Raw genomic sequence first — 14,574 nt, 5'->3', positions numbered from 1 at the left:
AATCAGGAAGTGAAAATCCACTATGTAACATGTCCCGCGATTGTCATTTAATCCACCCAAAACATTTTAACATTTAAAGTTGTAAATGTATTTCATTTTTCAACTATAATGATGATGGGATGCCAAATATGGATGTCAGGTGGTTATAATGTAAGAGCTCACCTTCTGTCGGAGCTCCTGTGCGGAGAGCTCAGACAAGCCGCCATCCAGTCCCTCTCCCACACAAATGCTCATGTAGGACGTCTGGTCTGCTATGAAGCTCCAAGTGTCACCTAAGAGACATAGAAGAACTGGTCACAGACTAAAACAATAATGCCCGAGATATTTAAAATGCATGGCATCCTAAAGAATTTGAGAGAACTTAGGCACCTAACCCCATAGCTATACCAGCTCAGAGGCCTTGTGGTTAGAGTGTCCGCTTTGAGTCTTGAGACTGGGAGGCCAGGGTTCAATCCCCGGGCGAGTCATACCAAACTATGAAAATGGTACGCAATGCCATCCAGGTTTGTTTAAGTTCCTGTGACATACTAGCGTTATGTGTACATCAAGCTGCCTCACACTAACACTATGGACATTTGGGCCACATGGCTCAAGACTGTTTAACCACGTTAGATTTTCTATCCGAGGATTAATATTCAGTGGCAGTACCAGTGTCATTAGCTCCTCCTACTCCTCCTCCTCGGTTCTGGATAGCTCCCAGACGGGACTGTAGAGAAGTGTTCCATCGCTGAGCGTCTTCCAGCTGATGCCTCATGCTCTCCAGCTCTCTGGGATCCACCACGGCCACACCTGAACAAAATATGCAATGTCACCAATGGGCTACAGTGGTGAGCAGTTGAGACTGGCAGTGATACCACTTGAGTACCTCCGTGGTGCCTCTGTGGCGCCACACCCCCTTTGGTGGTACCACGATTCGCACTTAATTTAAAGGTGTCAATGGGTGTAGTGTGGCAAATCAGCCACAGTGTGGCACATGTGAGTCCATGATTTTTTTACTAGATTCATTGGTGAATGCATTTCAAAGTGATTTTTACGTTTATTTTCATGCACACATGCCATTTTGGAAAGAACTTGGGCCCCATCCCTACTTCCTTCACAGTTATTACCGATGATACTAACGAAGGCTCTGTTCGAGTCAGGGGTGCTGCTATTGTGCATGTTGGCTCACTGTGGAGCCAACATGCACAATGGGTCTCAAAGTGTCCTTGAGTGGGTTCCAAATGGCCCCGTACGGGTGAGTAACTCTCAGAGTTATAGGGCTCCTTGAAATTAAAAAGTTTGAGAACCACCGCACACTAAATGGAACAGAACCTTAATTAGCATCATCGGTAACACCTGTGAAGGAAGTTGAGAAGTGGCCCGGAAGTACTAGGAAGAGTTATTCTGTGTGCATAGTATATAGGCCATTGTTTCTAGCCCTGCCGCTAGAGGTACGAAAAACAAAGATGTCCCACATACAGCACAGTGGTTTGTGGCGGTCCAGTCAATGGAATGGATATGTAATTATAGAATCAAGATTTGAGTCTGAGGAATGGGATCAGACTGCACATGTTTAGAAAACCGATTATGAATAGTCCAGCACGACATGGTCATCTAGAATCTACGATGAACTGAGACGGTGGGTTCAAATGGAGAGCTCGCTCTTTATAACTAGCTACATGATGTACCCTCCTGTCATATGAGCAGGAATGTCAGTAAATGTTATGCGAGTCACAGACTGTTACTTACAGATGACCTATTTATATTATAGACGTGGTTAACATTAGACATGGGCTGAGGTAGAGAGGATATATTTTATAGTACAAACTGTTGTGCATGAACACACGTGCACACTGAAGTGGTTTGGCATACAGCCTGATTTATCACCAAACAAAAACACATGGATAATGGCGGCCGTATGGATTACAGAAGTAAACAAGAGTGTCATTCTGTAACTTTGCCACACTGACAAAATACTTAAAAATGACTGTGTCAATACAATAACTATTATTATTTGGGGGGAAAAGCTATATTTTTTATTCCTCACCTTTTTATCTCTTGAATCATTTTCCTTTTACAGTGAAAACAGAGCTATTTTATCATGGATTAATCCATGCAGATGATTGGATGATGTAGAAAGCAACAGGTGAGAAGACAAGTACGATTTTGACAGCAAATTTTTAGTCTTAGTCATAGTCTCTTGAATAGTTTTAGTTGTATCATAGCTTAGTTTTCATTCAGTTTCCATTTAGATTTTGTCAAACGTAACGTGATTTACAGGTTGTTTTAACCCATTTTGGGTGGGAACCCCTTTTGGTTCATTTAATGCCAACAGCGCCCTCTGGTGGTGGCTCAGGGCGCGATCCGGTCATTTAATAGGCTATTGAAAAATAGCAGATCTACAAGCTCATAGCGCGCCACCAAGTGGCGCGCTACGAGCTTGTAGGTCTGCTATTTTTGAAAAAGAAAGAACCACTGACATAGAAACATAGCTTTTTCAGAAAACCGTCAGGATGTAGAAGACATTTTTAGAATCTGATCTCAGGTCAAAATGGGTTAAATGCCAGTCCCCATCAGCAGCACATGTGTCTACTGTACCTTCTCTGAGCTGAGCTCTTTGGATCTCTCTCTCCAAGTCGTCTCTCAGCTCCTCGTTGGTTTTGATGCCGTCCTCCAACTGCTGCCTGAGAAGCTGAACCGCTGTCAGCTCCAGCTGCAAGGCATGGAGACGCTGGGCACTGCAGCGCGCGCACGCACGCACGCACGCACGCACGCACACACGCACACACACACCAAGTCAATTCAATGGGCTTTACAATTGAAAGTCAGAAACTCCAATAAATCAATTTCTATGTACCAAGAAGAATACGCTATGCAGATAGTGCAGGAATACACACATGCTTAGTCTTTAGGGTGGTTGTGTACCATTTGATATCCTTCTATCACAGCAGCTCACAAATCTTGCTGCTGCGTTTGCACATTGTTGTACTTTGCCATGCAGATACGGGAGTTTTGTTTTTTGAGTGGTGCAACCACTCCAAGGAACAGCAATGTCCGTGTTAACCTACCTATGTGTTCATGTGTCCGTTCACCTACCTACAGTATGTGACTATGAGCACCAGTACCAATGAGTACCAAAAGTGGCGCTGTTGTGCCAGAAACAGAGAGAGAGAGATAGTGCTGCACTGTTGCCTGCTAATGAGAGACAGAGAGAGAGGGGGGGGGGGGGGGGGGGGGGGGAGTTGCACCACTCAGTTCACACAGGTGTGATTTTTTTTATCATTAGTCATGTTTTCAAAATCTCTGTGGGTAATTGCAATCTGTGGGAAGTATGTGTCTCTGATGTCTTGGTACAGTGGACAGATGGGTAGGAAAATGTAGCTCAGTTTCCACTTAGACACAAGTTTCTAGCAGCCATACCTGTCTTGTTCCTTGACGGTTCTGACCAGGCTGGAGTAGAGCTGCTGCTCGGCCCTCAGGGCTCTGTTCAGGGCCTCATGCTCTTCCTGCAGGGAGGTCACGTTTGGTAGCGCCTGGGGAGACAGAATTATCAAGGCCAGCATGGGGAGTCAGAATTATCAAGGCCAGCATGGGGAGTCAGAATTATCAAGGCCAGCATGGGGAGTCAGAATTATCAAGGCCAGCATGGGGAGTCAGAATTATCAAGGCCAGCATGGGGAGTCAGAATGATCAAGGCCAGCATGGGGAGTCAGAATGATCAAGGCCAGCATTGTTACAGTCTAGACATTTCATTGGATTTCTCCTTATTAGTAGTAGTGCAGGGTAATTACTGTTTCCTGGATTCAGTTTGATTTTGGTTATCGTATAGAAAGTAATCATCATTTTAGTTTTCTGTGAATTGCACAAATACAGAATTTTAATAACTGCCTTCTGTAAAAAAAAAAGAAAAAAAAAAAAAAAAAAAGAAACAACAACATTCAGGTTTTTATAATGTACCTCTTGTTGGCTATCTCCACCTATGATGGTTCTCTCTCTCTCAGGTAGGCCAGGTAGTGATCTATCTATCCCAGCCCTGCAGGCCTGGTCCCGTGTTTGGCTGGCGTGACTGTCTCCTCTCTGGCCAAGACGTTGATGGAGGTCCTACCAGGAGACAGAAGAAGTCCTTTCAAAAGACAGCTACAGCAGGTCAACAATGTCAAATGTAATGTAGTGAGCAGAAGCACTCCTTGTCCTAAGCAGCAAGCAGCAAGCATGTAGGGGTGCAACAGTTAATTTGTGGTGGGTTTGAGATGGGGGGAGAACCTTTGTGTATGTATTTGTTTGTTCTGTGATATTGTATTGTTTCTTGTTGTATGTTGTGCCTTGAGGACCGCCTTGAAAACGCGTTGCTGCAACTCAAGGGACTTATCCTCTAGTGAGGACAAAATCGATTTGAACAAAATCGATTATAAAAACATATGATCTACTGTACAAGTTCACAACACGTCGCATTGTGACCTTGTTGATCGGCAATTTCCCTTATTCTGCAACACTGGTGTAAGATGACATAAAATAGGGCTTAAGTGGATAATCACAATTGATTTGCAGTTTATAACAAATCTATTAAAAAAAAAGAAATAAAACGCGCTTCTCAATAATCAATAGAATAATCACTAAGAAGATAATCAATAGGTGCAGCCCTGTCTCAATGTGTGTGTGACTGACTCTGTGAAGGAGTGTTTTCTTACACAGATTATCTCATCCTTGGTTTCCAGTGTGGAGGTCAAGGACTCCAAGTTAGCAGCCTGACCTTGGTTGGTTCCCTCCAGTTCAGTGAACCTCGACTGAAGCTTTGCCAGTGAAATCTGCATATTAAAAAAATAAATCAGGTAGCAAGATTATAACAGAATGAACAGCACCAAGTAAAAAATAATTATGGAGATGAGAAGTAAAATGGTTTGTTACTGACCTTCAGTTCATTTTCCCTCTTTAACAATTTGTTCAGTGCTTCCGTTTTCTGCATGAGCTCTTTTTTCAGGATGACAATGGTGTTCTTATTGAGTGGAATGTTCTCTTCATTATTCCTTCTGGACAGATCAGCTTCGGAAATCCACAAAAGAAGAAGAATTAAGAAAGTAAATTCAGAAACTTTCAACCTGGTGTCAGTGTCACTATTTTTGGCATGGCATTGTACATAGCAGTATAAAATAGGTCCCAAGGTAAAAAAAAAAAAAAAAAGGTTCATGTTTTAGGTTGTTATTGAATTTGAATTTTTATTTATTTTTTCATTTGCTGCTTTCATTCATTTTAGCATATTTAGCTAAATAGGCCTATGTATTTTTTTTAAATGTAGGGTGATTTCTTTATTGTCATTTACTATAGTCCTATACTAGACCCCAGGAAATTACATCTGGCCACAGTAGTTATTTTCTGTGTCTGAACGAACACCTGGAAACTAGGAGGCTGTGTCGTAGGCTCAATCATCAGTTTGTCACCTCCTCCTTCACATTCAATAGACCCCGCAATCGTTTGTGGCCTGATGTAATTTACTGGGGTCCAGTAGGACAATAGTAAATACTAATAAAGAAATCACCGTAAAACTTTGTAAAAAAAACATATAGCCACTTGTTCGAATGCCCCCGTCCCCACCCCTGTAAAAAATAGCAAAAATCGTTAAAACAAAAGAAAGCAGCAAATGAAAAAAAAAATAACATTCACCTTTTACTTTCTCTAATAACAACCTAAAACATGAACCTTGGTTGAAAATAAACAAAGTTAATACAATCAACCTCCACTTAGAAGGTACTGGGCTCAGGTGTCTTACCTCCACTTTCTACCAGCCTTTCCTGTAGGATCTGAATAGTGTGACGGAGCTCCAGGACTTGACTCGTCTCCTCATTGTGCCGGCGTCCGTCCTGTCCCTGGCCATGAGCAAGCAGCTTCTGCACAATGGCAATGAAGACAACAATCTAGTAAATGTTTCTATATCAGTATTTCATGTCAAGGACCCCAAAAATTATATGAAATTGGCCGCCGACCCCATCTCAAAATATGTTCCAGGGACCCCCCAGAAACAAAGATTTGAGTTAAAAACGTTCACTCTGAAAGAATATATATTCAACGATGTGAGGCACATTTTCATGATTTAAAGAAAATAGCAGACCTACAAGCTATGAGCTATGAGCTTGTAGATCTGATATTTTTCAGCTAAAGCATAACATAATGCTTAAAACACCAGAATGGGTTAATTGGTTAAGAAGGCATCCAAGTGATTCAAAGTCGACATTAAACGAAGGATTAATTGCGATGTGCTACATCTGTGGTAGCGTTTTGTCATGCTTGCCACGCTGTCTTCCAGCTGAGCGGGCAGGTCGCTCAGCTGGAAGGCAGCACAGTCCCCAGTGAACTCACGTTGACGAGGCTTTCCTTTTGTGCCAGCTGAGCTCGGAGATCGGCGCCTCCTTGGTGAGCCTCCTGGGCTGCGGTGGCACCGTGCTTCTCAGTGGTGGCGAGCCGCTGCTGTGTTTCACACAGCTGCCTTCTCAGCTCAGACAGCATGAGGTTGTAGTGCTCTGCAGACTCCTGGGAGAAACGAGAACACGCAAGGAGGGTGAAAAGGCTGACTTGAGTGTGTAGATCAGGGGTGCCCCACACTTTGGAATGGGAACTTGGAATGGGAAATAGAGGGAGTAAATGGAATTGGTAGGTTTTTTTGTATATAACTTGTTGTTTTCAAGAGGGTTGCGCACAAACATCAGTAGCATTACAAAGTACTGCATTGTGTGTGGGTTTGAGCTGACAAGCCCTTTTTATTATGTCACTAAGTAAGTCACCTTAATTCAAATGGCAGATGCCAAAATTATTTTTTTCTTTTTTTGTTTGTTTAGTTTAGTTACATAATTAGTAGTTTGTGTGTAAATAAACAGTGTGCGGCACTGCCGTCGCGCTCGCGTCTCAGGAGGGAGAGTGGCCGCCTGGGAAGGTTCCATCCCCAGCTCCCCTGTGGCATCACATCCAAGTGTCCTTGAGCAAGACACTGAACCTCTAGAACTGCTCCTGTTGAGCAGGTTGGTGCCTGCATGGGTTCCTCCACCATTGGCGTGTGAATATGTGTGTAAATGGGTGACTGTAATGCACATTGTAAAGCGCAGGATATAGATGCAAAAGAATATACATTATTAACCACTTTCAACCGGCCATCCCTATTTTAGGAATGTCCTTATACTGTAGGAAACATTGACAGGAATTGTCAACATTAAAGTACTATTGCCGTGGTTAAATTTACCTTGAGGAGTTGGTCTTTGCTGCCAATGGTTTTCAGCAGTCCTTCTACAGCACTCTCGTTATCGGCTACCAGCCTCTCTCTGACCTTCACAGCCTCAGCCAGCATAGCCTCCGTCACCTTTAACCTTTGACCCATCTGTTCAGCAAGGTCACGGGCCTGTGTCTGTGACTGGCTCAGCATTGCTGAAGCCATTTCCTGGATATGGACAAGGAGGGAAGATTAAGAAGCAAGCCGTCAGCCATTCTTCACCTATAAAGCAGTGTTGATTTTGACAGCAAATATTGATTTTAGTTTACTATTCATACGTGAAAGCCGTTTCAGGAAGTTAATTATCGCTATTTAATTCACCCAAAACATACATTCTGTAACCAGAGATCATATAGTTTAGAGAAATGAGGCGCAAATCAAGCTTGTTTGGAACCAAAAAGAAGAATCTGAGATATTACAATTCTAAAAACTCCTTAGACAAGTCCCATAGACAACATAAGCCAGCTGAACACATTTGTGAACCGTAATCAATTTATATTAAAATAGGCATCAAAAGGCGATGCCGGCGGGGAGGGCGCTTGGTCTACAAGGCGGCAAAAGGCGCAATGCATTAGTTGTACTAGTTGAATAGTTGAAAAACACCAAACTAAATTGTTCTTTCACCTCCATGTCCTTGGTCTTTCCCTGTAAGGAGAGCTGTAGTTGGTTGATGATGGAGTCCTTCTCCCTTAGCGCTCGGTTCAGGTTCTCCTCCACATCTTGCTTGGCTCTTTGAAGGTTCTTCAGTGTATTGGCAAGGTGCTGCAACTCCACATCCTTCTCCTTGATCAGACTGTCAAAACTCTGGATGAAAGAGACAAACAGAGAAAGTTGAAGACAGAGAAGACGCAAGTGTAGGAAGTTGGACCTTGTGACATAAAGTCAGACTTGGGACGAAACCGTTTCTTGTATCAGTGTCTCCGCTGTTTATTGACAGGAAATATGCCATGTTGCATTTCACACTAACGCACGGATATCTCAATACAGTATTTAATCTTGACAATAGATATTGTCATGTTTTTATATTGTGACATTTCCATGCACCATATTTAATGCCCCCCACCCCACCTAATAAATTGTACTGAAAAAAATACACATCAAATAATCCATCTCTATGAAATATTCTGGTAAAGTCTCCGCTCACATTGATGGTTTCCTCATTGTGAGAGAGCAGATTGTTGAGTCTCTCCAGGTCTCTCTCCTTCTCCCTCAGACACAGCTGGAGCTGGTGGATCTCGTTGTCCTTCTCCTCGATGGCAGCAAACTTGTCATCCAGCGCTTGCTGTAGGAGAACAGAGGAACATCAGCATCAAATAAAAGTCATTTGGGGGAGGCAATGGGACAGATAACAACTGTGAGGTGCAGACATGCCTCTAGAGCCTTCTCCTTCTCTTTCAAGCGTTCCCGAAGCTTGGAGAGCGCGACATCCTTTCCTCCTGGGACCTTGCTGTGCTCAACGTCTCTGAGCAGGTTCATGTACTCCTGAAAATGTACGGATAAATACAAAATCAAAAGGGAAGGGAAACGCAATGGTAAAAGCCCTATAAATATACTTATTATATTAATATGGAGTTTACCTGGTACGGCTGTACATATCTGCCAAACCACAAAAAAGCTCCAGAACTTATTTCCATTGTTGTCCTTTGAGTGTAAATGTGTGTAAGCTTAAAGGATTTGGGTGATTTGGAAAAAACCTGGTCCGCCCGGTAACAAGATGTGCACATGCAGGGCGGGGGGTGCCCCCACGACGATTATAAGAACATTTCGTCCCTGATGCACACGCTCTACAGTGGGGGATCAGGCCAACAGCACGTGCACCAAGGCCCGCCCCACTAGATCATGATTGGAGGAAGGCCCCTCTCATCCTGATTGGATGAAGGCTTTGCCACCCAAAGCCCAAACCGAAACTAGGGTTTTTTGACCCCAGGGGCTCACTGGGGACAGGGAGGAACTCCTTATATGGTCAGCACACTTTATAGTAGGGAGGATTATCCAAAAAATAAGAAAAAATAAGTAATATTTGAATTAAGTGAAATCACTGAATATACCTTTAAAGGGACACTTCACCCTTTTTGCCAAAAAATATATATCAATGACGTTTATAAGATTTAGAACACTTTCCTGGCATTATTTTTTGTGTAATCTCTGGGTTTAGATATTTTAGATTAACGGGTGGCTCTGACGTCAGAGACACTCTTCCGTATTGCTACCGGACTACATTGTCTCCTCACACTGCAGCTAGACCAGCCCCAAAACACAGCCGTCACGGACACTGCGATTTGTTCCACCTACAAACTTCGTTGACCGCACCCCCACATGCGCATTTGTTATTGTTTGTGTCATGTTGCCGTCGTCAGCAGAGCAGCACCAGAGAGACACGCTATGTTGCCACGAATCCCCCCCCCCCCCCCCAACTCTAGATTTATTATAATGATATGAAGTGACTTGCCATAAACCATCCATTAACTCCCCATTCATCCAATTTGCATCTGCTTGTATTAAACAACATTAAACTCACCAACATTGCAGCTGTAGGGAAAGCTTGAATATCCACTTTCAAACTGCAAAGCTTTTGTTTCATAAAAATCCACCGAATCTTTTTCCCACTGTTATTTTGGGCTCGTGGAAAAATGACAGCGCGTTATGGTGATTCTCAGTCACTCGCTCCCATGCAGTAATAAGAAGGGGCAGCCGACTGAGCTATAGGAACAGGAAAGCAAGACACTGAAACCTGGTGTCTGGAAGGGCGCTAGGCTCAGCTCATTGGTCAGTACTCTTCATAGGCATGCAGCAGAGCCAATCACTATGCAGTATCGTATCTTAGCAACTATTTCACCACGCTCCGGTCCACAACATTGAAAAAACAAATGGATGCTGTTGACAGCCAAAAATCTTATCTACCTCAGAGTCAGAAAGTTCTAGTAGTGAGATAGAACTAAAAAAGAAGAAAAACTAAGTGCAGAGCTGAGTGGGAAAAAGATTCGGTGGATTTTTATGAAACAAAAGCTTTGCAGTTTGAAAGTGGATATTCAAGCTTTCCCTACAGCTGCAATGTTGGTGAGTTTAATGTTGTTTAATACAAGCAGATGCAAATTGGATGAATGGGGAGTTAATGGATGGTTTATGGCAAGTCACTTCATATCATTATAATAAATCTAGAGTTGGGGGGGGGGGGGGGGATTCGTGGCAACATAGCGCGTCTCTCTGGTGCTGCTCTGCTGACGATGGCGACATGACACAAACACAATAACAAATGCGCATGTGGGGGTGCGGTCAACGAAGGTTGTAGGTGGAACAAATCGCAGTGTCCGTGACGGCTGTGTTTTGGGGCTGGTCTAGCTGCAGTGTGAGGAGACAATGTAGTCCGGTAGCAATACGGAAGAGTGTCTCTGACGTCAGAGCCACCCGTTAATCTAAAATATCTAAACCCAGAGATTACACAAAAAATAACGCCAGGAAAGTGTTGTAAATCTTATAAACGTCATTGATATATATTTTTTGGCAAAAAGGGTGAAGTGTCCCTTTAAGGCTTACCAGTAGACCAATTACTCATAACTGCTACAGAGTATAAAACGAGTCCTTTCCGATTATGTTTTTGAAACTGCCGGTACAAAGTATATGGAACTCCCACAGGTGGTATAACGGTCTACATCACTAATTTTGGAAAAATAATTGACCAATAGATATTTGTGTACCACCTTGTTTACAATACTAGGAACATAAACATTTTAACGTGCGATACTCTCTCCTCACCTCTGAGCCACTTGAGGCTAATAAAATGAGCAAGGAAAAAGATGTGTTCTGGTATATGGTAGGTCATGTTTCACATCGATATCTACCGATCTATCATGTTACGTCACCTGCAACTGCTGTTCCTTTGCAGTCAGACTGGAGGTCAGGCGCTGGATGGTAACCTCCTGGGCCTGTAGAGTTCTCTTGTTCTGGTCTAGAAGTTCCTGGTAATGCTGCTCCAGATAACTCTTCTCCTCCCCAATGTCCCCGCCCAGCTTCTTCAACTGGTTCTGCATGTCCTGGACACAACAACATGTAGGTAGATATTATTTGAGCATACCTGAAAACACCACCCGATTCTTGCAGGAATCTCCCTATACTCTCTCGTGCCCCAATAGGTAATTTCTTCCGTCAATCTCTTGATTTCATGCACAAACTACCCAGCCTGATTCACTGAGTGACTCCACCCTGGTCCGCTTTCTTCTGAAAATGGTTGTCAAGAACACACTTCTACATTTCAACACCCTTTGGTGCGAGACCTTCCCTTTACTAACCTCTAATACATCCATATTCTCACACACACACACACACACACACACACACACACACACACACACACACACACACACACACACACACACACACACACACACACACACACACACACACACACACACACACACACACACACACACACACACACACACACACACACACACACACACACACACACACACACACACACACACACACACACACACACAATTCAGCAGTGAAAACAGAAAAGAGTATTTTAGATGTAGACTTTTGATGACCTTTTGGGACATTTTGTATTTCATAGTTTAGTATGAGCTATGAATTAAACAAATTAATTGAACTAATTAAGATTATATAAAAATGTGTCCTTTTACTTGCACATCCTTTATTCCATCTTTATATTCATCTGTAGTTATGATTATATAACTTATATTATATATAAGGGGGTTATATGGGGCGAGGGGAGAACCTCCCTCTTTTTCACAGCCTAATGTTGGCAGGTATGATTTTAACCATCATTTAATCATGACATAACTAAAGCTGCTTAATGACATTTGTTCTGTTGAAAATATGTCTTCTTTATTTTTTTTGTATCTGAAAGTAATTGTCAAAGCACTCACTTGGCCAAGTACACGTACACTGGAATTAACCCATTTTGGGGAGGGAATGTTAGCATTATGTTATGCTTTAGCTATTGAAAAATATCAGATCTACAAGCTCATAGCGCGCCACCGAGTGGCGCGCTACGAGCTTGTAGGTCTGCTATTTTTGAAAAATCGAAGAACGACTGACATAGCAAACATAGCTTTTTTCAGAAAACCGTCAGGATGTAGAAGAACTTTTTTTTAGAATCTGATCTCAGGTCAAAATGGGTTTTAACGCCGTCAGACTTTACATTAAGTGCTTTGTCTCCTTTCTTCTTCAGCTGCTGAAGGTCTTCCAGCTCCAGCTCCAGCTGCTCCTTGGCCTGCTGCAGGTCGGCCAGCTCCTGTTCCCTCCTGGCCAGGGAGCGCTGCAGCTTCTGGGCCGACATCAGCGCGTTGTGGTGCTCCCCCTGGAGCTCTGCCAGCCTGCTCTGGTTCTCCATCAGCATCGTCTGCTGCTCCTCTGCTCCCTGCGCTCAAAGTAATTGTGGATATTTTAAATATGAAAGATTGTCATGGTGTCTGTGAATGTGACACATTGCTGTGTCATAGAGACGGTAGCGTATCGGAATCAGCCATATCGGGCCATACAAATACCATGTCGGTATCTGATCGGACTCAAAACAATCCAGATTATTTTCACAGATATTGATGACGCAATAATAATGTGACCATCAATGGCTAAATTCTACATATAATTTGTGTACTCGTCTCATTCAGTAGTGAAAACAGACACTTGGAAAAAGAGTATATTTATTGATTGATTGATTGAATAGGCTACTTTATTAACAGGCTTTGGGCCAAGCCCCTAGGGCCTATGGCCTTGTTTCCATTGTGGTCCTCTGTATAATATCATAAATCGGTATTGGCAGATACAGTATAACCCTGCAAATAATGGGAGATCGGATACTGGTCATAATTTCATAATCGTGCACCCCTAGGTGTGTCACAGTCATGACTATCAGGTGATGGAAAATGCATGGTTTGACACAGGAAAACCTGAAAGGGTTGAAAGGTAATAGACTGGCCTGGTATTTCTGCAACTGAGCTTTGTGTGCCGCCTCTCTGGCCTTGGTCAGAGCTTCATCCCTGTCCTCAATTTCATGACACAGCTCTGAAATCTGTGGAACCACCCATGGATTAGTGTGATTCAAGGTGCAACAGCGTTGATTTGACACGGACAAGCAGCAAAATGTTCCGCAGACTAATAATAATATAAAAAAATCACACCCGTGTGAACTGAGTGGTGTAAGGTCTTATATAGACTGATCAGCTGTGGTCTGACGTAATGTCTGACGTAATTAAATCACACCCGTGTGAACTGGGTGACCATAGCAACCATGCTCATTTTTTTTGGTACGAACAGACACGGGTACATTTTTAAATCACTCATGCCTGAAGTGATTTATACTTGGTTGTGCAGCGTGACGCACATCTGAAAATAGCATTCCTACAAGCTCACAGCGCATCACATTGCATTGCATTTTGAGCTTGTAGATCTGCTATTTTTTCGTGCACAACTCTGGCAGTGCACGCAACTCATTTAACCCATATTAGATCTGAGGATGCATCTGTGTCACCTTACAGCCAACATAATTTAAACTTTAGACAAGTTACAAGTTCATAGCGCAGCACCGAGTGCCACACTACGAGCTTTTAGATCTGCTATTTTTGAAATATTGTGAAAACGGGTACAAATCTTAGAATATTCATTCACAGCGAACGTCTTTAACTCATATCTTTGCGTCTGGGGTGGTCCCTGGAACAACATATTTTCAGATGGGGTCGGTGGCCAATTACAAATAATGTTTGGGTCATTGACATGAAACATGTTTTTTTCAGAAAACTGAAGACATTTTGTAGAATCTGGTCTCAGGTCTTAATTGGTTAAATAAGACTTCAGGCGTATGGAATTATGTAACACAGCAAGAGGTCATGGCAGATAGCGATGAATTACCATGTCATAATTATCATAGTGAAGCTTGCAGACAATTCAACTGTGGCTGTAATTGGTTACATGTGTAGCCTACTGTTAAACGGCCAAACATTGATTAATATTCCCATTATTAAAATATGCTCACCTCTTTTTCCTTGTCTTTGAGGACGTGAGTGAGCCCTTGTATGGTCTTATCCCGTTTCAGAGCATTCTTCTTCTCTGAACCGAGCGCATTCTCCTTCTCCTCCAACTTACCAGACAGCGTCTGAGTAACACAGAAGAGGTTTAAATGTATAGGATTTAACTGTGAAATAAAAGTACAGTTAGACAATAGCAGCAATTTCAATTAACCCATTTTGGGCGGGAACCCCTTTTGGTGTTTTAACTAAGCATTATGTTATACTTTAGCTATTGAAAAATAGCAGATCTACAAGCTCATAGCGCGCCACTCGGTGGCGCGCTATGAACTTGTAGATCTGCTATTTTTTGGAAAA

General features: G+C 42.8%; 1 protein-coding gene across 3 annotated transcripts in view; it reads right to left on the bottom strand.

Moving 5' to 3' along the window:
• cdk5rap2 (CDK5 regulatory subunit associated protein 2) overlaps positions 1–14,574 on the bottom strand; it is a 62,174-nt gene that overhangs the window by 29,135 nt on the left and 18,465 nt on the right. For all 3 annotated transcript variants that reach the window (XM_079525041.1, XM_079525042.1, XM_079525043.1), the window contains exons 11-27: positions 14,226–14,345; positions 13,169–13,265; positions 12,396–12,610; positions 11,092–11,262; positions 8,599–8,713; positions 8,376–8,509; positions 7,856–8,035; positions 7,205–7,399; positions 6,331–6,501; positions 5,744–5,861; positions 4,889–5,019; positions 4,668–4,784; positions 3,937–4,080; positions 3,400–3,512; positions 2,578–2,717; positions 649–789; positions 163–272 (exon numbers count right to left, since the gene is read on the bottom strand). In XM_079525041.1, coding sequence (XP_079381167.1) covers positions 163–272; positions 649–789; positions 2,578–2,717; positions 3,400–3,512; positions 3,937–4,080; positions 4,668–4,784; positions 4,889–5,019; positions 5,744–5,861; positions 6,331–6,501; positions 7,205–7,399; positions 7,856–8,035; positions 8,376–8,509; positions 8,599–8,713; positions 11,092–11,262; positions 12,396–12,610; positions 13,169–13,265; positions 14,226–14,345 — 2,412 coding nt within the window. The remainder of the gene's footprint in view (positions 1–162; positions 273–648; positions 790–2,577; positions 2,718–3,399; positions 3,513–3,936; positions 4,081–4,667; positions 4,785–4,888; positions 5,020–5,743; positions 5,862–6,330; positions 6,502–7,204; positions 7,400–7,855; positions 8,036–8,375; positions 8,510–8,598; positions 8,714–11,091; positions 11,263–12,395; positions 12,611–13,168; positions 13,266–14,225; positions 14,346–14,574) is intronic.

Source organism: Electrona antarctica (assembly GCF_951216825.1).
Source record: "Electrona antarctica genome assembly, chromosome: 16".
Classification (NCBI taxonomy): domain Eukaryota; kingdom Metazoa; phylum Chordata; class Actinopteri; order Myctophiformes; family Myctophidae; genus Electrona; species Electrona antarctica.
Note: the sequence above shows the minus strand (reverse complement) of the source record. Positions and strands in the feature narration are given on the sequence as shown.